The sequence below is a fragment of the Amborella trichopoda genome, chromosome 7, assembly GCF_054954075.1.
Source record: "Amborella trichopoda isolate Santa Cruz 75 chromosome 7, AtrichopodaSantaCruz75HAP2 v2.0, whole genome shotgun sequence".
Classification (NCBI taxonomy): domain Eukaryota; kingdom Viridiplantae; phylum Streptophyta; class Magnoliopsida; order Amborellales; family Amborellaceae; genus Amborella; species Amborella trichopoda.
The window spans coordinates 3,885,265-3,909,131 of NC_142342.1; the positions used below are offsets into that span (position 1 = coordinate 3,885,265).

The window sequence follows — 23,867 nt, forward strand, 5'->3', positions numbered from 1 at the left end:
GAGGAGGGGGCAGAGCCTTCTGTGCATAAGATGCAATGTTTCCTCTTATTCCTCTTAGAGCGAAGGCAACTTCTTACAGAAAGAAACACTGTGATGGTGACTCTTGTAGACTCCTGGAATTTGAGAGGCTTGTTTTTTTATAGAGAAGTGGTTTTCATGGAGATTTTGGGTGGTTTTCCTTTTAATTATAGAGAAAGTTAGTTTCTCGCTACTCTCACGTCTCTATCTGGTGTTGTTGATATTGTCAGAAGTAAAGAGTAGAACCAAAGACTGGCTTAAAAAGAGAAAGTTGGTTTCTCGTTGCTCTCGCGTCTCTATCTGGTAATGTCGATATTGTCATAAGTAAAGAAAATAAAGGGAGAGTGGTTTAAAAGTGTTTGTTCGACTTGATTTTTGTCGAGGTTTAGAGAGATAACTCTTTATTCCAAAATCTTTGATGTAACTTTCAATTGAATAATGGATTTCTGTTTGATGTACCCGTAGATGTAGTCACATATGTGATGAACCACGTAAATATTTGTGTTCTTGTGTTATGGGTTTCATGCTTTATTTCTCGTATTTTATTTGTCAAAAATCAACCCATCGGCTTTAGAGCTTCCGCGCACAACAGTTTCAATGGAACACGTATATTTGTGTTGTGGTACATTCTAGGATTAATTTGTGCACATTTACAAGGTAAACATAAGCAGTGTCACTTGTAATGAGTTTCAAAATGACACTTTACATTGCTTAAGATTAACCATAAAAAAGTACTAATATTAAATAATCAACAGATAAAAGTTTTTAATTTCATAGATATAGGTTTCTAAGGTATGAGTGTCTATTCATTTGGATTGAACTCTAAGTTTTTAGGCCTCAAATGGTGTGTTCGAATCAAAATTTATTGCGCTAAAGATTTTAGGTTTGGATTTGGTTGTGTTGACTCTACTAACTCAGCTATTTGTGGGCATCCCCCCTCCAAAATCCATCTTTTAAGTTGCTCCACTTGCACTTCGAATTTTCAAACTCGAAATCATTTTTTAGTTTCATAATCCTTCTATACGTTTCTCAGGTGGCTAAGGTCAGTTTTTCCTTTAAAAGGTTTTAAGTGTAATCTACCGCAATGTGATTTTATATTTTTACGTGAATTTTTAGATAAATTTGGGGTTTTAAATTGTACCAGTGTAGAGACAATGGAAAGGACTGGGTACACAAGGGAAAAGTTAGACATTATTTAACATGTCCAACAATGTCTGATGCTCAAGGATAAAAGTATCAATCATTCTCTTGTACTTGCAACGAATAGATCAAACAATGTTAGTATGAGCATGTTCACTAACTGTAGCTAGTGGGTTTGAAACTTTAGAAAACATTTTCGGGAAAAGGTATTTGAGAGGGTAGTTACCAAACCATTTATTATACTAGAAAAGTATAGATTCCCAATTACCCACTACTTTTCAGAAGTGGCAAAGATAAATAGGTCTCTCAAAATCTATCCCCCTCCAAATATGGGAAAGATTGGCCTTATTTCTTGGGGCTTTTTATAATACCATACTATTGGTCGATCCCATATTTTTCTCTCAGAACTTCTACCCAAAAGGAGCCTTGTTGGGTACGAACTATCCACCACCATTTTATAAGTAAAGCAGAGTTCATGCTTTTCAATCTATGAATTCCTAAACCACCTTCTTTTATTGGTGTGCACACTTTAGCCCAACTAACCAAATGAAGTCTTTTCTTTTTTTTTCATCATCTCCCCACAAAAAGTTCCTAATAAGTCTCTCAAGAATGCTAACAATTTGTACAGGCATTCTAAATAAAGACATATAGTAGACTGGAAGGTTGGATAGAGTAGATTTAATAAGTGTATATCGACCTCCTGAAGACAAAGTCTTGGCCTTCTTCAAATCCAATTTTTTATTAAATTTCTCTACCATTAGATCCCAAATAGACTTTGAGGGCCTCGAATCCACCAAAGGGATACCTAAGTATTTGCAAGGCATCTCTCAACATCACATCCTAGCAAACTAGCCATCCTTGATATTATATTTTGAGGACATCCAATACCGATCAACTTGGTTTCAGAGAGGTTAACTTTCATCCATGTTGTCATTTCAACACTCTTTAGAAATATCCACAATCTATTGATTTCCATTACATTAGGATAACAAAAAATTATGGTATCATCTGCATACTGTAAGAGTGAAACAATCATACCATTATTCCCAACTTCAATGCCTAAAACAAGACCATGTGAGGACACAACTCTTAGCATAACACTGAAACTCTCTAATGCAAACATAGAGAGGGCTCATGAGAGATTAGAATGATTTGGTAACTTGGTCATGCCCCCTTTAGAAAAAAACTATGAATCATTATTTGGTAACTTGGTGGCGGAAAGTTTCAGTACATGTTCTCTTTCTTCTAATTGAAACTCTCCATTTCTAGTCCTAATGAATAAGGATTTAACTATCGATCAGTCATCAATGCTATCCCCAAGGTTGACCATCATCAATGGATGCGACCCCTCAAGACTTCATCAGTAAACTAGCTGAAAATGGGATGTCTTTGAAGTTGAATAAAGAAGCAGCTTCACTCCAATGTATTATCTTATAGGCAATCTTTCTATACTTCTCCTCCTATTGTATAAAACTTATATACTTTCCCCTATCCAACCGTCCGTTCCGAATGGATGGCTAAGATGGCCCCAATTACAATATCAGTTCTCTACACTATTTTTTTTATTTTATAAAGAACATTTTGAGACCAAATTTTGAGCATCCACTCCTCTCTTAAACTCGCACCTATAAAAAAATTCCCTTGAAATAACAAAAAATGCCCCTGAAAATTTCAGGGTATTTTGGTTATTGTTTATCAAAAATATTTTTTTAATATTGTGCTTAGGTGCATCCAATTGAGATGATGACACATATCAAATTTCATATTCATTTAATTTGTGGAAAAAAATTAAAAATAAAATACTTTGAGACGTCAGATCTATATCAAATGGTCAGTGGTTCACTGGATCTAAATTGGACGGTAGGATGGGTGGGGGGGGGGGGGGTAATTATATATCTTCTATACAACAGGGAAAATATAGAAACATTTCCCTTCTCTTATACCATAGTTTCTTGTCAGTTTATCTTTAAATAGTAAATTCATTGAGGCTTCTTTGCAACCGACCCCAAATAATTGAGAAAAAGGCTATGACGATGATGGTTGATACCTTAATGCCTCATTGTACTTAAACATGTACTAATAGAAGATTGTTCGACGTTGATGATGATGATTGATCCCTTAACGCCTCTTAGGAAACCAAAGAACTCTGGGACATCCATCGTGAACCCTAAACCAGGAACTCTAGAAACCAATATCCCTAAACCTCAAACCTTACTTTCTAAGAAGTCCTAAATGTTCAAAAATATTTCGAATATAAACAACACTTAATCCCTAAGACACATTAGTTTTTTATCTTTTTATTTTGGCCTCCTTAGGAGTATTTTCCTAGACCCAAATTTTGGAGATATAATATCTGCTCATACTTAAAACCAACCTAACCTGGGGGCAAAAAAAAAAAAACACACGCACACACAACTGTGTAAGATGCTTTTGAACATTGACCTTAAAATTTACCACCTTAAGAGTCAAACACCAAAATTGGACACAATCCGATCCATTTCTTGATCGTCAAATCTAAATGTTTAAGAACCCAAATTAAGTTTTAACTTATTCATATGGCGATTTTTAGGCTATCTAAATTTCCCTAGAAATAAGGAACTTTTGAAATTTCTCCATATCAGCAACATAAGTAAGTTTTACTCTATAATCCATGACTTTGAAATCTAGAACTTGAATGTATGGTGTAATCTCTCTCTCTCTCAAAAACATATATTAAAGAATCTGTGTTGTTAAGCATTGAACATAAATGTTGGTATAGTTTGTATTGATGTGGGAAACAATGAACAGGAAATCGATTTATTGTATTTTCGACATGGATGAAAATCAGATGATTTACAAACGGTTTTAAAACATAGATTGTCTTGGTGAATCAGACCTCCACTATACTGCTTTGAAGTCGCCAAATTACATGATTTGGATTAGCCGAATCAGCAACCTAGCCAAAAAAAGAAAAAAAAGAACAGTAAATAAAGAAAAACAAAAAAGAAGTAGCATAAGGTATCTTCTCCATTTTGAATACATATAAAAAGGAAATAATGCATTTTAGAGAAAATAAAGTTGATTCCCATTATTAGCAGATAATTGACCTAATAACTTACCAAACCCAATCTGAATTTGTGATTTTTTAAAATCATAATTAGAATTTGGGAACGTGTTGAAATAAATATGTAGGTGTATACCATGTTCATATAGGAGCATATTATATATCTTCTACCTTGGGCAGATGATTTGCTTGGGTTAATTTTTTCTTAAATTGAAATTTTAACAATCACCTAAATATCACAAGATGATTATTCAAGAGAGAAATTTTTGAAATTTAAGTGTTCTCCAGCTTATATCTCACTCTCAAAAAACTTGACGATTTCTGTTCAACCTCGCGACATCATTTTTTTCAAATACATAGATTGAGTTTTGGAAATCATTTTTATTGAAGTTAGTCCATGGGTTGAAGAGGTTACATCTCTAAAACTTCCAGTCCTAAAATTACTGTTAAATTTAGTTTTGTCTGAGGGAGTAAATAGACAATATGCTCCAGCGGAAACATAATTCGGCAATGGGTGAGAACTTACATGGGAAGAGTACGAGGGGGGAAATAAAGGTTCAAAGTCCAGTACAGTACAGAGAGAGATTGTTTGCTGTCCGCATGGTAACCATTTGCTCCCTCAGGTAAAAAAAAAAGGGTATTTTCACAATATGTAAAGTATTCAACCCAGCAAGTAACCTCAACAAAGAAATTCCAAATCACACACTCTATGTGCTTGTAAAAAAATATCCCAAGATTAAACCTAAACCATCTAATTTGTGGAGAGCAATATCTAATTGTTAAAGAACTCAAAATTCAACTTTATCTCTTTTAAAAATAATGGTCTAGCAGATCTACACAGATTCAATATTGCATAAAAAAAGAATATTTTAAATAGTGCTTTTGCCTAGGGGAGTTAATAGATAGTATGCTCCTGTGAGAGCCTACTCTACAAGAGACCAACATTAAGAGAGATAGATTTATAACATGGCAAGCTTTCTATGTTTTCCCTAGTGCAACATACGACCTCGATCACAATGTCACGTCTTTACGTTATTTTATTTTTAATTTTTTTTCAACAAAATATTTTGACACTAAATTTTGGTCGTCCACTCCTCTCTTAAACTCGCGGATGTAAAAAATATAATTCCCAATAAAATAAAATAACCAAAATATATCTAAAATTTGAAGGAGATTTTTAGGAAACATTACTAAAAATACCCTAAATTGTACTTTCTAAATACTTTACCCCCACCTAAATTTTTCTCCCTAAAATTTCTCAAATTTAACTTTTATAACTACTACCCCCCCTCGCCCACCCCCCAAACTCAAAAAAATTGAAAAAAAAGACAAGTTTGCCCTTCCCTTTTTAACCTACCAATGTTACACTCCGGCACGTATAGAATGCACTCCGGAGAATAGTTCATTATTAAATAGGCAGTCCGACACCTGTAAAACGCGCTCCGGCATCTTTAGAATTCACTCCGACAATTGATGAACTCGCTCTTGCGAATAGTTGATTGTAAAATCAGCACCTGTAAAACACACTCCGGCATTTAGTAAACTTGCTCCGGTGGGTAGTTCACTATAAAATAACAACTCCGACACTTGTGAAGAGCGCTCCGGCATGTGAAGAACATCGAACCGGCAGTTTCCTCCCTGGAAATTTTGCAGTCCGAGGATTCACCGCATCACCCCGGCGATATGCTTCCTAGAAACACAGGCACTATGGCGAATACACTGAAGTAGTCCGGCATAGTTGAATATGGCTACGTCAAATAGTCTGGAGTTTTGGAGCTTCAATCCGGTAATTACGTTTCCAACGGGTCAGTCCAGTCATGTCTCTGAGCGGTCTGGCGATTTGTTGAATGTGTGGACCGGTGATTTGTAATATAACTCCGGTAATGTTACTACTGGAGTGGGTTCAGTCCAGTGTTTTAGATATTCGATCCGGCATATTATTGTCTCATAAGCACTCTGGTAGTTTAAAAACTCAGTCTGGTGAAAGGTTTATTAGGGTCCGTCCAAAGGATTTGGTCGTATGTTCAGGGTATGGGAAGGGGTATTTTTGTTAAACAAAGTATACATTTTTGAGATGGGGGGTATTAGTTAGACAAGATGGTTTTTACCAAAAAGAAGTGACAAAAGATTGGGGTGGGGGTAAAGTGTTTAAAAAGTACAATTTGGGGTGTTTTTAGTAATTTTTCCTATATTTTATTAAAAAAAAAAAATTTTATATTTTTTTAGGTGTGTCCCATTGAGAAGATGACACATATCAAATTTCATATTTATACAATTTATAAATAAATAAAAAAACTAAAAATAAAATACTCTAAGACGTCTTATCTAAATCAAATGGTCAGTGACACACTTGGTCTAAATTGGATGGCTGGATGAGGGAAGCAGGAGCTATTTATCAAATATGCGGTAAAACAAACCTTTGGACATGTATACAAACCTTTCCCTTATAACATTCGTGTATAGAACAAGTAAATGAGATAGAGAGAGAGACAGAGAGATATCATTATAACATTTCTATCTAGAACAAGAAAATGAAAGGCATCTGATGTAAAAGGAGGCAGACAACATGTTACATAAGAAAACAATAGCAAAAAAGGGCACACAATGCAGGGGGGATGACCTGGTCACAATCTCACCACCTTGCACGTGGCCACCATATGATATGCCCCCTTTACTTCCTCATAACAATCTCATCATGATTCAATACTTTTGCACCATGAGACCCTATATCATCTTTATTATGAGGAGTTTTTTTCTCATTATTTGGAACTCATTATATAAATCTTCTGTATGTCATTATGCTTTATTAAAGATAAAAAAATTAATCATTATATAATAATATAAATAAATATATTTTTCATCAAAATCGACCGAAACCATTTACCAAAACATAAAAAAATCAACTAAAGCTTCCAAAGTTTCATTTCTTCTAGAAATTACTCAAACAAATGCTGGCCAATCACATTAGCTTATGTACTATAAGAAACTTAGTGATAGCGAGTCCATATAAACCATAGATTTTAAATTTGCCTTCTTTTCCCTTCTTTTCTTTTCTAAACATTCTTCCTTTATAACTAATGAATTCAACCAAAAATCAGAAATGAAAGAACTGGTTAACAAAATACCTAAAATCCAATAGAATTTGAGACTACTAGTCTGCAACAACTATTCATAGGATTTTTTTATTAGTTAATTTGAATTAGTCGATGAATAACCATCTGTTTTGGCTATCTTAACGAACTTAATCTAATCTGATGCTGATTTTTTTACCGTTGCCCCTTCTCAAGCAATAGACCAGTACCCTGCAAATAAGTAGCCACAGGAGAGAGAGCGAGAGAGAGAGAGAGAGAGAGTTGGTTCTTTGATAGAGAAAGATACCCAAATGGGCATTCCTCTCCATCATTCCTCTGCTCCTAACACCATCGACACTAGCTCTGATAGCTACACAAGCACGACCAACACTGATAGTTTCAATGCTTGTAACAATGGCAGCCATTTGAGCTTACCCAACAATTACAATCCCAGTTACCTCTTCGTCTATGGCTCCTCAAGACCTGACGCACCAGGGAGCTCCCTACCACTCTCTGGTTATTCGAGCAGACGAGCATGGCTTCTCGGTAGCCGACTCTACTCTTTCGTAGTAAGTATATTTCTCCTCTTTTCCTTATTTCCTCTGTTTTCTTGGTTTTTTCCTCTCTCTGTTTTGGTTCGGTGGCTAGTTGGGTTTCCTTTTTTTTTTTCCTCTTTGGTATTTTACATGTGTTTAACTGATTTGGGGCTTAAGTTTTCTGTCTTTTGATGATAAATAGGAAGTGGGTTGGCTATGCTTTCTGTTTTATTATTGTTATGAATTTAGTTTTTTATTGAATTGCTTCAATTCTCTTGAATTCTGTATATATATGCATAGATTGGGTGCTTTGAAATGTTCTGAACTTCTGATTTTGATGATGGATGTGTCATGGACGAGATATATTTGTTCGGTGTCTTGGGTTATTTGTCATGGGCTTAAAATTATCAACTTTTGTTATGATACCTTTCCTATATGATGTTAGGTTCGATAATTCAGTCATATTTGAATAATGAACAGGAGGAAACCTTTTTTTCATTTTTTTGGGTATGTTCTAAATCTTTTTTTTTATAGGAAGGATATGCTCTAAATCTGACCAGGTTTCAGGATAAACATTTCAGTTTGGTGCTATTGAATTCTGAAATCTAACTGTGTATATCATTTTAGATTTTCGGTGTGCTGTTATTTTTTGGGTTCCCACTTTTTTATTTTTTATATCTTTTGTTCTGTCTAGTATTAGTTGTGTATGCTTCTCCTAGTTTAATAAGTGGGAGTTTCATAAAATTGTTTTGAAAAGTGGAGTTTCTAGATTTTTGAGAAGCTAGAGAATCATTAGGAAGTCTATTCCAAAACCGGTCTTTATGGTGTTTACATCAACATTTACCTCTGGGGCCTATTTTTCAGTTCTATTTCTAGCAATGGAAAAACCAATATAAGGGTCCAAACTGATCTTTGCGGCTAAAGATCAGATTCTGAAATCTCCTTATTGAGAGGTAGATTGAAGTGTAGTTGGCTCTCTCATCTTCTTATTGTGGGTATTACAGGTAGATTGAAATGTGGTTGGCTCTCTCATCTTCTTATTGCGGGTATTACATGATGGATAATCCTGAATGTGATGAAAATTGTAAGCTTTTGAAATCTAGCATTATTGTTATATAAAATCTCTCAACAAGAAAAGGAAGGAGCTTCTATCTGTCTTTCTCAACAGTCTTAAAAATTAACAAATAATAATGACAAAATGTATTAAGGACCCGCTATTCAACAGCTTTCAGGACATCAGATCTAAACTGCTACTAACATGGCCACCAAGTAAAATACTAGTCGAGCAGCATAATTTAGCATGACAAACGATGCAAACAGAATGCATCCCTGCATACATGTGTCTGCATAAATAGCATGCTCTTACGAAACATATCTATGTATGTAATATGCATGTAGTCACTCTATGGATGATGTTGGATGTGCCTAGAAGGCTCCAGATATAGGAAGGCATATTTCGAGAACTTAGGCTCCCAAATATTAGGAAGGACAAGGATGCCTCCAGCCTTGACGATCAATAAAAAAAAAATCTATGGATGCAGAAGCTATAGATATTCCTAGTGAGCTAAGTATATTCAATTTGTGGCTTTTGTTTGTTGTAGGATGTTCCTTGAATGTGATCCCTTGGGCTATTAGGGATGGTCTTATTTTGTGGTGGTATGGGCTTATGCTTGAAGAGATCAAAGAGCTGGTCAGCTCTATTGAGGTTTCTTTTAGATTTATAAGAAGCTGAATTTCTAATGTTTGTTCAAGGTTTGGGATGTTTACTGTATATCTCTTGTGCCCCTTTTCTAACTGAACAGTGAAAGTAACTTATCAAAGAATGAAATAATTGTGCAATTCCAATAGATTGAATACAGGTACTTAAGTGAATGTGCATAGGGGTGACACCAAGTCAGGTCGGGTCCAGGTCCGGCTAGTCGTCGGGTCCACGTCCATTGCCACCCCTAAATGTGCAGTATCATATAAATAGAACATAGGCCGAAATGCAAAATAAAATTTTGCTGGTCAATATGCACGGATATTGGACTTAATAAATGAGGATTATTTCCTTATGAGAACGTCCTGTATAATATTGTGTGAATATGCATTGAAACTAGAGCTGCATGAACAAATCTCAGGAGTCCAAAGATCAGAGGTCTGAGATCCATTTGTAATCTCATTTAGCAGAAATTTTAGATGCCATATAAAAGTGCATGTATATTTTTTGCGCATTGGTTTGACCAAACCACCTTTAAGAGCCTTTTATTCTTAAAAGCTATAATGCATGGTTTAGCTATCAGATTATTGTATGCATGTTTTGGAACTATCGGCTCTTGAGGGCTCAAATAAATCAGTTTGATTTGTGTTAAGATATCGCATAAAATAAATATATCTGGATGAAGTCTGTGTTTGATACACATTTGTAGTTTTGTGCTTCTTTTTTTTTTTTTATTCCTTGTTGATGAGCCAAAGATTTGCTTCTGTTCTTGTATAACTATGGGGGCTTCAGACGGTTCTTTCCTTGGAATACTAAACAAAGGCAGCACAAGTTATTTGAGCATGTCATTGTAAAATCAGCTTCAGAAATGTATAACAGATTCTTCAATAAATAATTGATACTTTTCATTCCCTTCTCTTCCATTCTTTGTGAAGATATTGGCTTTCAACTAAACAGAAATCATACTTCCGTGACCAAAGGATTTGCTTAAAGCCTCAGTTGGTTATCACTGCAGCAACAAAGTATTCTTAAGGTTAGTAGGAAAGGAAAATATATTTGATACACATTTGGTTTTTTGGTGTTTTTGTTTGCTAAAAAACTACAAAAACTTAGTAGTGTGCTTTAGTTGGCTCCATGGTTTTATCATGCGAGAGTAGCTATCTTATAAAAATATATGTGGCCTTGTGGTGTGGAGTTCAAATGTGAAAATGGTATTCATGAGTCTAAGGACATCATATGTGGGGCTAATATTTCGTTCTAAATATTACATATTTTGTGTCGCTGGTGTCAATTCTGGCACAAGGCTGCAATTTTTGGATTATATGGTGATTAACTGTTCTATTATACATATAATTAATCCATTTGGATGGATTAGTAAAGATTTGATCATTTAGTGGAAGTAATACCAAAATAGGCAAAATTTTCTAGTTGAACTGTTAAATTATGAATAAGTTACAAATGAAATTTTAACAGTATAATTGATCATGCAGTTGAAAATGAAATTGTGTATTAATCACGGGTTTAACAGATTTTTCTTTTAGTGATTTGAATGTCACTAGGTTGTTTGTTCCTGATTTGCCAATGACTGCACTTCATTCTATTCTGCAAAGCAGTTACTGTGATATGACAGTTTAATCTTTTAATCGAAGCTAACATGGATGTTAGAGAAATGAAGTTCAGAGTAAAACTTGGAACTGAATCAACACACAAATCAAGTCTAGTTTTACCGACAATTGTGCAGCGATTTTGAATGTCGTTTTTATTTGTTTCGCTTTAAAATGTAAAGGATAGTTTCTTTTGTCTCTTCCAATTAAATGGTAGTTCCACTAGCTATTTTTTCTATGATTGGTAGTTAGAATAACTACCTTATGATCACTCATATATTCAGATCAATCATCATCATCATCTTCGTCGTCGTCATCATCGTGATCATCCTCCGAGCCTTATCCCAACTATTTGGGTTCGGCCACACATGTTCCACCATTGTTCTCAGGTTCGGGATTATGTAAAAAGATGCGAAAAAGTTTTACGCTGGCTGCTCTACCTAGCACAACCCTCCTCCTTTATCCGACATTACTGGCTTGGGACTGGCCACGGCGGAGTTACTCATATGTTCAAATCCAATGACCACAAATTAGGGGCAATAAATGTCAAAATGATTGCTTCAAAGATATAGCTCTTTTGATATTCAAAATCTCTTAGGTTGTATCATTTGTTAATGACAAAACTTTCATCTTGGAAAGGAAAAGAGTTATATTTCCTAGACTAATCATAAGATGATATATGAATGAGGATCATGAATGCATGCTATGCTCGTACATGATGCGTTTATCATGACTTCAAGGGAGTGATTGAGCTTATTCAGTTACTAGTTTTGGGCACACTTGATTAGTCCATTAGCCTCAGATGCATTTAACCTCTTTTACGGATGATAAGGAAAGTGATTGTTTTCCTTGGTATACCTATGTTCTCATGGAAATTCTCCTTTTTCTTACTCTTATGTTGCATGGTTTTAGGCAGGAGGCATCTACCGAGCAGCTGTTAAACTCGATGAATCCGGTAATGCCGTGACTGGATATGCAGTTTCTGCTGATAATTCTTTGGGCATTGCGATGCTGTTGGATGAATATGAGAGAAGAGAATTCTCTCCAGAGTTTTATCAGAAGAATATAGTGCAGGTAAATTTATCCTTCTGCCTGCCATTGAGGAAAACATTATCCAAGTGTATATTTTGTAGATCAGGTTACTGGTGCATAGAAGTTCTTGGAATTTCCTCAGGTCTTTAATGCAGTTCATAATCTATTGGCATGTGTTTATGGGTGTGTAATTAAAACATCTGATTGTCTGAACTTCTATGAAACTCTAATGGATACTCACTGATGTAACAAAAACTTCATAGCTAAGACCAAGTTGAGGAAAGAATGAAGAGTGCTCCATTTCCATCTAAACGTGGGCTTCAAATGACTCTCATAGATCTTTTGAAGAGATTAAAATATTCTGATATTGTAATTTACCAAAACAAAGAAAAACAAAATGTTTTGTATGTTACATAGGTTAAATTTGCAGTTTTGAAGTGAGAAAAATCAGCTGAAGTAGAGATCTGAACCTAATGGGTTTTCAGGTAAGTAGGATGCATTTTAACAGCTTCCACAATGAACATGTATGTAGATAACCAGTAAACATGAGGATTATTGTTATGCATCCTATAGAATTCAACTTCATTAGTTGTATGGGTGAGTAATACCCTAAGACGAATGGTTGCTTTGGAAGATGAGTTTTTTCAAAATTGGAAACTGTTAAATTGTTGTCGCAATAGATAGTTTTTCAGGTTAATAATTTCTTTATGAGTCATTTATATTTTCTTATTCATGTGGATAATTTTTAAAGAATGAGAGAAATCTATGTATAAGTCTTCACAGCACAAAATGCATTTGCAAAAAATGCATTTGCAAAAAATGCATTTGCAAAAACAACATAGAATTGTACTCCACTGCAGAAACCACTTTTTGTTCAAACTACAAGGGTATGTGATAGACTTTGGTGAAATAATGCAAATGAAAACATAGATTTTACTACTCTAATAACATGTGTTCTCCAAACTAGAGAAGATATAACCTATTAGGCGATGACCTTTTCCTCTACAAAGTTCAATCTCAAATCTGTCTTTAGATGATTGCTTCAAATTTCTCACATTAGCAACTTATATTAAAATGATCACCTGAAAGAGCTAATTGTATTCATAGCCGGGGTAAAAGTACACCCTGTACAAGTGGTTTCAAAGATTTGCAAACAAATCTTGTGTTATCACATTTTTATACACATAAACAAACAAATATATCTGTGCATAAAGAGCATTTCCAAGATGACATTAAGAGAAATCTAGCACTTGTCCTTGACATGAAAATTCATACTTTTTTTTTTAAATCACACGTGTATTTTATGTACTTAAATATATGAATCGCTTATATTGAAACAATAATAATATGAAGTGTTATTATTCTCATGAAGTTCCATTCGTCTTTGCAGGTTATTACGGATAGAGGAGAGCGGCTTTCATCATATATATATCATAGAACAGATTTGAACCCAAATAACATTATCTCATCTGGTGATTGGTTCCTTCAGTAATGACAAGAAATGGTGGCACATGATGGTTCTTTGGAAATTGTTGCATGTACATATAGGTATTTCTTTTTGTTCTTCTCATGGTCATTTATGTATAGAAGGGCTGATTGGGGTGAATATTCTCGATCGTGTATAATATGGGCAGGCCTGGATGAAGCGAACTCCTTCCATATGTTTGGCAGCAGCTCACTTAACTTTATTTTACATTATTTGTTGTCCATGGAAGATGAAAATAAAGAGAAGTGGTTTGTGTGCTTATTTGTAAAAACCTAGCATAAGTTCAGAAACAAATTTGTATGTTGGTTGAAGGCTGAGTGGTAAGTAATGAATGTGGGTGATTGTGATCGAGTATGTAAGTTATGATCTCCAGCCTCATTCCTATAATTCTGAAATATGTTGCTATAAAAGTATATATGTGGCTCTGGAAAATCTTTTTGAAAATGACATGGGCTTAAATTCTTTGCATGTTCTGGAATATCGTCTATGGTGCCTTTGACACCATGGATGAAATGGGCTTAAACTTTCTCTCTCTCTCTCTCTCTTTCTCTCTCTCTCAAATAGACAGTTTGCATTCACTATTCGGGCCGTTATATTTTGGAATATGTTTTGGCACCGTTTTTCTTCCATTCTTTATTTCTTTTTCAAGGATTGAACAACCAGAAATAATAAAGATTGTCAGCATACCACATAAGTAGGTAAACCTAAATCAGCAATTGTACACTACTCCAGTAGGAGTGTATAATCCTTTTACTTACCAAGAAAGAATGATGCATCCCAAATACTTCTAAGCTGAAATTACATAAGATAGAAAGACAGTTTCATTCTAATCCTTGAAGAATGGTGCCATCTCAAATACTTCCTAAAGAAGCTTATATACACTTTGAGTGTCGGGCAAAGGATTGCAATCCACACCCATGGAACCATTTGGACTTTCAAATAACTCCATTAAAGAATGAAGTTATATGGAAATAATGGCAAAACATATTTCCTCATGGAAAAATATACAAAGAGACCATTTACTTTTTGTGTAAGGAGGTCACGATCACTCTTGTCCTTTGGATTTCAAATTGAGTGGTTGTAAGAGTGTCATTGAAAAAACTCAAATTTCACAAAAAATATGTCGGACTTTATAACTAAGCCCAAGCCATCCAATTTGGCATCTAACGAGTACCGAGTAATTGTGACCTCTTTGTAATAAAGATAAATAGTCTCGTTGTATACAATCCCTTTCACACGGGGTCATGCCTTTTAGCAATGCTTTCTTAGTACATGCGGAAGAGAAAAGTTCATATCTTTGAGCAGAGGAGTGGAATGAATATTGTCTTTCGAAATAGACAGGGAGTGTAAAAGAACTTTATTTGTTCACAAATGGTCTGTCCAAACAGGGCCACAGAGACCGATGACAATTGAAACATGGATTCTTTTGATTTGTAAGTACTATGTCTCAATGGAGTAATTCATGAATAAGGGAAATAGCTCCAAAGGAATTAAGGAAAAAGTTTATATAAGGTTGCGACCTTATACTATAGAAGTAAAGTTCACCTTAAAAATCCAATAAATGTTAAGTTGGAAAACACTTCCTATTGATCATCGCAACCTTGAGATGTATGGATATAAGAACAAAGAATAATATCAAGTTCTAAGCATAGTAAATCTTGTAACAAGTTATCTGAACTGTCTATTTTTTAAGATTTTTAAGTGTTCATGGATCTGCTTGATCTACACTATTATTGAAATTTTAAATTTCATAACTAGAGTTGAACATGAATTTTCAAAGCATCATAAGGTTTTCTACACGAGAATTATATCTTCTAGCAAAATTTAAAGGTGTGCACCTCATGCAAATTTCACCCTTTTAAAAATGCAGCCCAAGACAAGAACAACAAACATTACTTATTAGTTTTGGGCAAGCTTTCTATGCTTCCTCTACTGCATAAAACTTATATACTTCCTCTTATCCAACCTTCCATTCTGGATGGAGGGCTAAAAATGCCCCAATCACAATTTCAGGTCTCTAAACTATTTTATTTTTAATTTTTTTTTTATAATTTATTTTGACACCAAATTTTGGATATCCAATCCTCTATTAAACTCGCACTAGAGAGAAATATATAAAAAATATTTTTAATAAAATAAAATGACCAAAATACCCTTGAAATTTGCAAGGGGTATTTTGGTCATTATATTTTATTAAAAAATTATTTTAAATATTTTTTTATTGGTGCGCCCCAATGACAAGATGGCATGTACCAAATTTCATATTCACACAATTTGTATAAAAAAATTAAAAATAAAATACTTTGAGACGTCGGATCTAAGATCAAACGGTGAGTAGCTCTCTTGATCAAAATTGGATGTTTGGATGGTAGGGAAAACATAGATCTTCTATGCTATAGGGGAAGTATAGAAACCATTCTCATTAGTCTCAGAGGGAACCATTCTTACTTTTTTGTGGAGAAATACGTTGAGTTATGTAAGAACAACTCGGAGCTTCATTAATAACGGATTTGCACAGGAAGCTTTGAATAGAAAGAACCAATCTCTCTCTACTACGGGCTTATTTTAAATGGTTACCGGTTGAGCCTGTGTCCCCATTTTGTGACAGCATGAGTGAATGAATCTCAGCCCTCCCTTTTAGCCCGTGTCCCCATTTTGTGACAGCTTGAGTGAATGAATCTCAGCCCTCCATTTTAAATCAATAGTTAAAAGGTGGGGGAGGATAGAACTTCTATCATAGAAAGCTTTCCCGAGGGAGAATGGGGTTGGTGGGGAATATATTGCACATCCAAACTGGCCTTAGAGAGTGTTCAAAATTCTTCTCTTTGCTTAAACCCTAAACCCTAGTTCAATATACGAGACCTAGGGTATTAAGACTTATGTTGAAGGTTTAAAAATCTTCGTTGTAATATATATTGAGGCCACTATAGAGCTCTCTGAAAATTTACGCGAAAGCCACAGCTGAACCTACTTACTCGATCAATGGCTCTTAGAACCAGGCATTTCAGAGAGATTTTTAGGGTTTCTTCTCGAATATACTGTTTGGGTAATCTCATATTTTCATTCCTAGTTATATTTTATCCTTCATTGCAATTTTCACTGTTAATGCTTTATTCATTACCTAATTTTATTTTTGTTTGGATATTCTCTTTTAGGTTCTCAATAGAGTTTGGGCTGTCAAGTGACTTTCCTCTTGAAGAAGATCTGCTGCCACTCTTTGAGTTTTCTCTTAATGAAGGAGAAGGTAAACTCCCATCTTTAGGGTTTTTTTCGGTAATGTTTGTCAACATGACAGTACTGCCTTTTATCTCTCCTAAGAAGTTCATTTTTGTATTTTATTTATTTACGGTTGAAATGCCATGTATTTAAGTGACTGTTTTATTAAGTTGTTTCAAATCATTTTCGGACCTCCTGACCACAGTATAGCAGTATCCCAAGAATTTAGTAGGTTTTCCTATTGTCTACATCACCATATTCCATATTACTAGATGTACTCTTTAGCCTAGTTTCCTAATTTATAACTGAAAATGAGACATACATCATATATATTAAAATTGAATTGCAACCATGTTGGGAACTGCTTTGCTTTCTAAGGTTTTATTACTTCTGGCACAAACATTTTTCAGTAGCTAGCCCAAGAGCCAAAGGTTGGTGTGAGGGTAAAAAACTTGGGTAGCCAGCCTAAGAGTGCAGGTTCGAGTCCTGAAAGCGGCCAATTTATGAATAAAAAGCCAAAGGTTAAGACCGTTTATAGCTCATCCCTCCTGGAACCCACGTAAGCAGGTTATTATGACTGTTTCCAGCTCATCCCTACTGGGACCTGCGTAAGCAGATTACGGCCCTTATTTATGATGCATCCTGTATATGCATATTTAAATTTTAAAAGATCATGGAATGGATTTTTTATTGATTGGGTTGTGGTGCGGAGGATTCAACGAAAGGGAGGATTCTTGACTTTAAGGAGATTGAAATTACAGGGGGCGTTGTTATTGAGTGACTGGTGCAAGAGGTCTTTAGGATGTCCCATGACCTAATGATGGTTATGGGGTAACTATTCATTATTTAGAACTTAGTTCACACCAATGGTTTAAAAACCGGATCAGTGACCCGGATCGGGCTTTCCAAAAACCGATCCGGATCGGCGAATCGGCGATACGGATCGGCGAATCAGCGATCCGGATCGGAATCGGGTGAATCGGTCAGAATAAAGTTTCAAAAAAATCCGAAAAAATTATTAAAATTCATTATAAATATTGTTTTTTAGGAATTCAATAAAAAATGAGGGTACTCCATTAAGAATTTTCATGTTTTTGAATGAATATGCGAATATTGATATGTTTTTCCCCTGCATGAACCGCCATTCAACATTTAATTTACATCACACAAAAGGATAAACATAGAATTATCATGGAATAAGTATATCAACATACATGGACTACAATAAAGCATAAAATTAGTAACATACGATCTAAAAATAAAATGATAGACGACGTTGTTGTTCTTCTTGGTCACGCTGGTGCCATTGATTGAATTCGTTTGACAATTCATTGATTCGATCTAAAAACGAATCATCGATATTAGCGGGCGTCTGACTATTCCCAAATCCCTGAGTGTTAGTGTTTTGTTGTGTTCCCAATCCAAAATCCCCGAAGCTTGTCCATCCTTCATGCTCATCTGCACTGTCGTGCTCATCCCTACACTATTGCTGTTGGGACTCGATATGTGAATAATATGGCTGGGATAGGGTGGCCTCAGAATCATCATCTCTCTCATTTTCTCTTAGACCCCCTTCCCACTCTCCCTCATTAGGTACAACATCACCGACATATTGTGGATACATTGGCTGGCTGCTTCCTCTTTCATGCCGCTCATCACTTTCTGCAATATCTTCATCACCGATAGCCTCAAGAAACGCTCTCTTGTGCAACACTGGCTCCTCCTCTTCTACTACCCATCGGTCTGTTGTGTCTGTGACAAATATTGTGTCTAAGTCTATCGGCCCATAGTCTTCAAGCTTCCTTCTTATTTGTCGCTCTCTGAGGTTTAAATTATAATGAACGTAGACTAGTTTATGAAGCTTCTCAGAAGCGAGTCGATTCCTCCTAGTAGTGTGCAACCATTGGAACGTACTCCAGTTGCGCTCACAGCCAGTAGCAGAACATGTCTGGGAGAGCACCTTGATTGCTATCCTCTTTAGGTGAGGTGCATCAGTACCATATATCTCCCACCATTCAGCTGGATTAAAATTAAAAAAGCATTGTAAGGGCAAGAACAATTCATAAGATTAAATATATGAATAAACAAAATATTAGCGAGGGGATAACCTGGATCCATCATAGTTCAAGAATTTCTGGCAGGTCTAGTTCCGAAGGATCTTATAGCATCCCTATACATAGCAAGCTAAAACAAATATATTACGTTTTAGTGCATTATTCCTCACAAATATAACAACTCAATGAAGTTCTTACCCAAACATTAAATAATACCTCTTGTATTGTTGCTACTTGGTTTCGATGGCTTCTCTCCAACCTTGCAATAATGTATCTGACCCCTTCCATAATCTTGTGGGGTTGTTCAGGTGTTAAATAGAAAAATTTTGGGTTGAAGTAGTTACCTAAAAAATATATAGGTAGAAAAATGTCATTTACAATTTCATAAAAAAATGATTTAAACTGAAACATTGTAATGATATAAATATATATTTACCAGCATAATGAATTGGATGTCCGAATTTGGTGTTCCACCTCTTTTCTATAATCTCGATCACTTTGCTAGCAAAATTACACTTCTCCCCAATAGCTGATTTCGCCCTCTCAATACCTTCATAAAGGATACCCATAGTAGCTTTCTTATCAGCATCCACCATTCTTAACACCGTGACCAAAGGGGCAGTGGCCTCTACAACACTGGAACATCGAGACCAGAACAGCCTATTTGAGATTATGTTATCCACTTTTATACCAGTACTGGACTTCGAGAGGCGATCATTTAACCACTCTTCACAAGTAAACAATCTCTTTAATGCACCTTCAGATTGTTGAATGGAGTCCACAGCTAAGTAATCGGTCGCAAAGCGGGTTATGACAGGCCTGATTATCTCTTTTTTCTTAGAGTGTTCTCTAAACAGAAATAATATTTTAGAGTGGTTGTATATAAATCTCGACACCAACCTTGCTTCATCAAGAGTCTCCTTCACAATTTTGATCTCACCGATTTCCTCTAACATAAGATCGATGCTGTGTGCAGCACACGGGGTCCATACTAGATGCTTCCTCTTATCCATCAACTTGCTGCCCGCAGAAACACATGCACGCGTATTGTCCGTAATAAACTGAACTACATGCTTATCTCCCACCTCCTCCACTATCTGATCATATAGTCGTACGTAGAAGTTTGCATCTTTCTTCGTCCCTGATACGTCTTTGCTAGACAAAAAAGCTGTACCTTTTGGGGAATAGGCCAAGAAGTTTAAAAACTCCTTTTTACTAACTTTATTCAACCAACCATCACTCATGAGAGTAATTCCTGTCTTTGGCCAACTCTGTTTATATTCTTCAATCCACTTTTTAACTTTCTCTACCTCTTCATCTAATATTGGCCCACTGAGCTCATATGCCGTCGGGGGTTTTACCCCGGGCCCGGCTCTCTGGATTGCACTAACCATAGGTGGAAAATATGGGCTATTGGCTACATCAAAGGGAATCCCTTTATCGTAAAACCATTTACCAACATATCTCCCTAACATGTTTCTTGTACCTTTAACCATGCCTTTTAGGGTCATCTGTTGTGACTTAGGCTTTGAGAGAAATGGGTCTTTACGCCCATGACCTGCAATACTGGCACTCCTAGGTAACTTAGAAACAATTTCTTCAACAACTGATTCTCCTTGATACATATTGCCACCAACCCCTCCATACATATTTGAGCTGGGCCCGCCATACATGCTCGAGTTGGACCCGCCATGCATATCTGAACTAGGCCCACCATGCATATCGGAGCTAGGCCCACCATGCATGTCTGAGCTAGACCCACCAGGCATTCTAAACCCACATTCCCTCTGATATTGTTCATGTAAACTCAATCTTGTGGCCATGTCCAGCTCATTATTATATTGCTCTTCTAGGTCATAATTATATTGCTCTTCTGTATCATTCATGCTTGATGGTGTATATAAACTAGCTATCTCCTCATTCATCCTATGTTTGGCAATTTTTTTACCTTTGCTAGCATTAAGAATTGCCACCATCTGTTTTTTTACATTACTAGGGACACTAGTGCATGCAGAAACTTCTCCCTTAACCCCTGCCAAGTGTTGCTTGAACCTATGTACCCCACTACTTATCACTCTTTGACAGTAATTACAAATAATTTTGTCTTTCTTGTTGGGATCAAGTCTGACCCCATGTTGCCATGCAGGGTCTTCTGTAGATCTTGACATGATTCAACTGTTTTAAGATGTAAAAAGTTTAAATTAACCTGACAGTTCAAAAAGAAAAATAATCACCATATGTAGTGATAATATGTTGCGGTAGTTCATGTAGTCATATTCGTTGTTATTTGTTATTGCAAAATACCTTTTTTGATAATAATATTTTCGTACATATCAATTACAAACATTTAGAATAATACAAAATGCAAGCTCCAAACATGGCTACAACTCAATTATCAAGAACATACATTTTTTGCATTAAAAAATTAATAATAAAAACAATTCTTCAAAGAGCCGGCTAACATCAGTCATTCCAACTAAAAAATCCATGAACAACAGATAAAAAAAATACAGTTTTGTATTGAAAATATAATAACATGCATTTTTTTGCATAAATAATCCATCAACATACAAATTTTCAACAAAAACTTTAACAATAAAAATTTAAAATATGGTTTAATACCTCATGATAATTAAAACCTTGTCACGATTTTCACATCTTTTCGGAAAATCATCATTTTTCAAAAAATTTGATCATGGAAAAAAAAAAAAAAAAATTACAGCAAACTCAAACAATAAAAATTAAAAATTGGGTTTAAATGTTTAATACATCATGATAATCAAAACTTTATCACGATTTTCACATCTTTTTGAAAAATCATCATTTTTCAAAAAATTCGGTCATGGATAAAAAGAAATAAAAAAAAAAAGTACAGCAAATTTTCAAAAAATTCGATCATGGATTAAAAAAAAAAATTAACAAATTTTCAAAAAGGTCGATCATGGATTAAAAAAAAAAAATCATAAATTTTCTAAAAAATCGATCATGGATTACAAAAAATTTGATCATGGATTACAAAAAATTCGATCATGGATTACAAAAAATTCAATCATGGATTACAAAAAATTCGATCATGGATTACAAAAAATTCGATCATGGATTACATAAAATTCGATCATGGATTACATAAAATTCGATCATGGATTACATAAAATTTGATCATGGATTACAAAAAAAAAAAAAAAACATAAAAAAACAAAAAATTCGATCGTGGATTACAAAAACAGAAAAAAACAATTCGATCATGGATTACAAAAAATTCAATCATGGGTTACAAAAAAAAAAAAAAAACAAAAAATTCGATCATGGATTACAAGTAAAAAAAACAAACATTTCGATCATGGATTACAAAAAAGTCGATCATGGATTACAGAAAATCCTATCATGGATTATAAAAAATTCGATCATGGATTACATAAAATTCAATCATGGATTACAAAAAAAACAAAAAAACAAAAAATTCAATCGTGGATTACAAAAAAAGAAAAAAACATTTACATCATGGATAACAAAAAATTCAATCATAGATTACAAAAAACTCTATCATGGGTTACATAAAAAACAAAAAACAAAAAATTCGATCATGGATTACAAAAAAAAACAAACATTTCGATCATGGATTACAAAACATTCGATCATGGATTACAAAAAATTCTATCATGGGTTACAAAAATAAAAAATAAAAAATAAAATTCGATCATGGATTACAAGAAAAAAAAACAAACATTTCGATCATGGATTACAAAAAATTCGATCATGGATTACAAAAAATTCTATCATGGGCTACAAAAAAAAAAAAAAAAAAAAAAATTGTTCTTCACAGAGTCGTTTTACATAAGCGATTTTAACTCAAAAATTCACCTCTAAGTGAATAAATTACATCCAATTGAGTATATTTTCTGATAAACAACAATATAAGGAATCAAAAACCTAAATTTTTAACACATTATTTCTAATATATCATGAAAACAAAATCAAAAGGCGGAAAAAAAAAAAAAAACAGCGGAATTTGGTTCCTCAGACATCTCACTGTTCATATCAAATTTCTTGATGTAATTGACCAGATTACGTAAAATTGAAAATTTTAAATCATACTAGACACAATAAAGATTAAAAACCCTAATTATTAAACTCATTTTGTTCAAAATATGCCGTGAAATAAATCAAATGGCGGAAAAAAAAAAAACCCAAAGTTCTTACCTGTTTTTGTGAACCGAAGCCGTCAATCTCCAAAAAACTCTGTTTTTCTCAACGATTATCACAAATTAGTAACAAAAGGTTTTGATTCACAGCTTTAAGATCAAAATGCCTACAAATTTTGAAAGATTCATACCCTATTTGGCATGAAATTTCAGAAAAGGCGGAAACCCTAAACCCCGAATTTTTCGTGATAAAAAAACAACCAATTTTTCCACCATTTAATCCTTGAAAAAGCTGAATAAAGCTGTTTACAGCCTGCAAATCAGATCACATGCCAAAAAAAACGAAAAAAATGATCAAAAAATGATAAATTTGAAAGAATCCATGAAGAACACTGTGCAACCCGTGTTCTTCACGGACTCGCCGATTCCGCACAGTGAATCGGCGAGTCACTGTGCGGAATCGTCCGGTTCTCTCTAGAACCGGACGATTCCCGATTTTTAAACCGATCCGGTCCATTTTCGTGAATTTCGAGTCGAACCGGGCTCGGCGATTTTTAAAACGCTGGTTCACACAATGTATTGAGGATTAGTTTGTAGTCCGTCCCATAACATGCCCGGGCAGTGTTACGGCAGCATTTTTGGTGATGGCGCAGATGTGGTTCAAGTGATTTTTCTGGGTGACATTTTGGAATCTCAAGAAGGTGCAGTGCACTTGCCACCATTTTGTGAGTGAAATGAAGACTGGAAATACCAGTTTTCATCCCACGAGCAAAATGCCAGGTTTTGTTTGTACAAAGACAGCTGTGTAACCAAAATGCGCATTGGT

The 23,867-nt window shown here is 34.8% G+C and overlaps 1 protein-coding gene across 1 annotated transcript; it reads left to right on the forward strand.

Annotated features, from left to right (window-relative positions):
- Nucleotides 1–7,207: 7,207 nt before the first annotated feature.
- On the forward strand, nucleotides 7,208–13,988 carry LOC18447215 (uncharacterized). The gene is made up of 3 exons (XM_011629833.3): nucleotides 7,208–7,841; nucleotides 12,024–12,185; nucleotides 13,534–13,988. Exons 1-3 carry the CDS (start codon nucleotides 7,584–7,586, stop codon nucleotides 13,633–13,635), a joined length of 522 nt encoding a protein of 173 aa, XP_011628135.1. The 5' UTR covers nucleotides 7,208–7,583; the 3' UTR covers nucleotides 13,636–13,988.
- The last annotated feature ends 9,879 nt before the right edge of the window (nucleotides 13,989–23,867 follow it).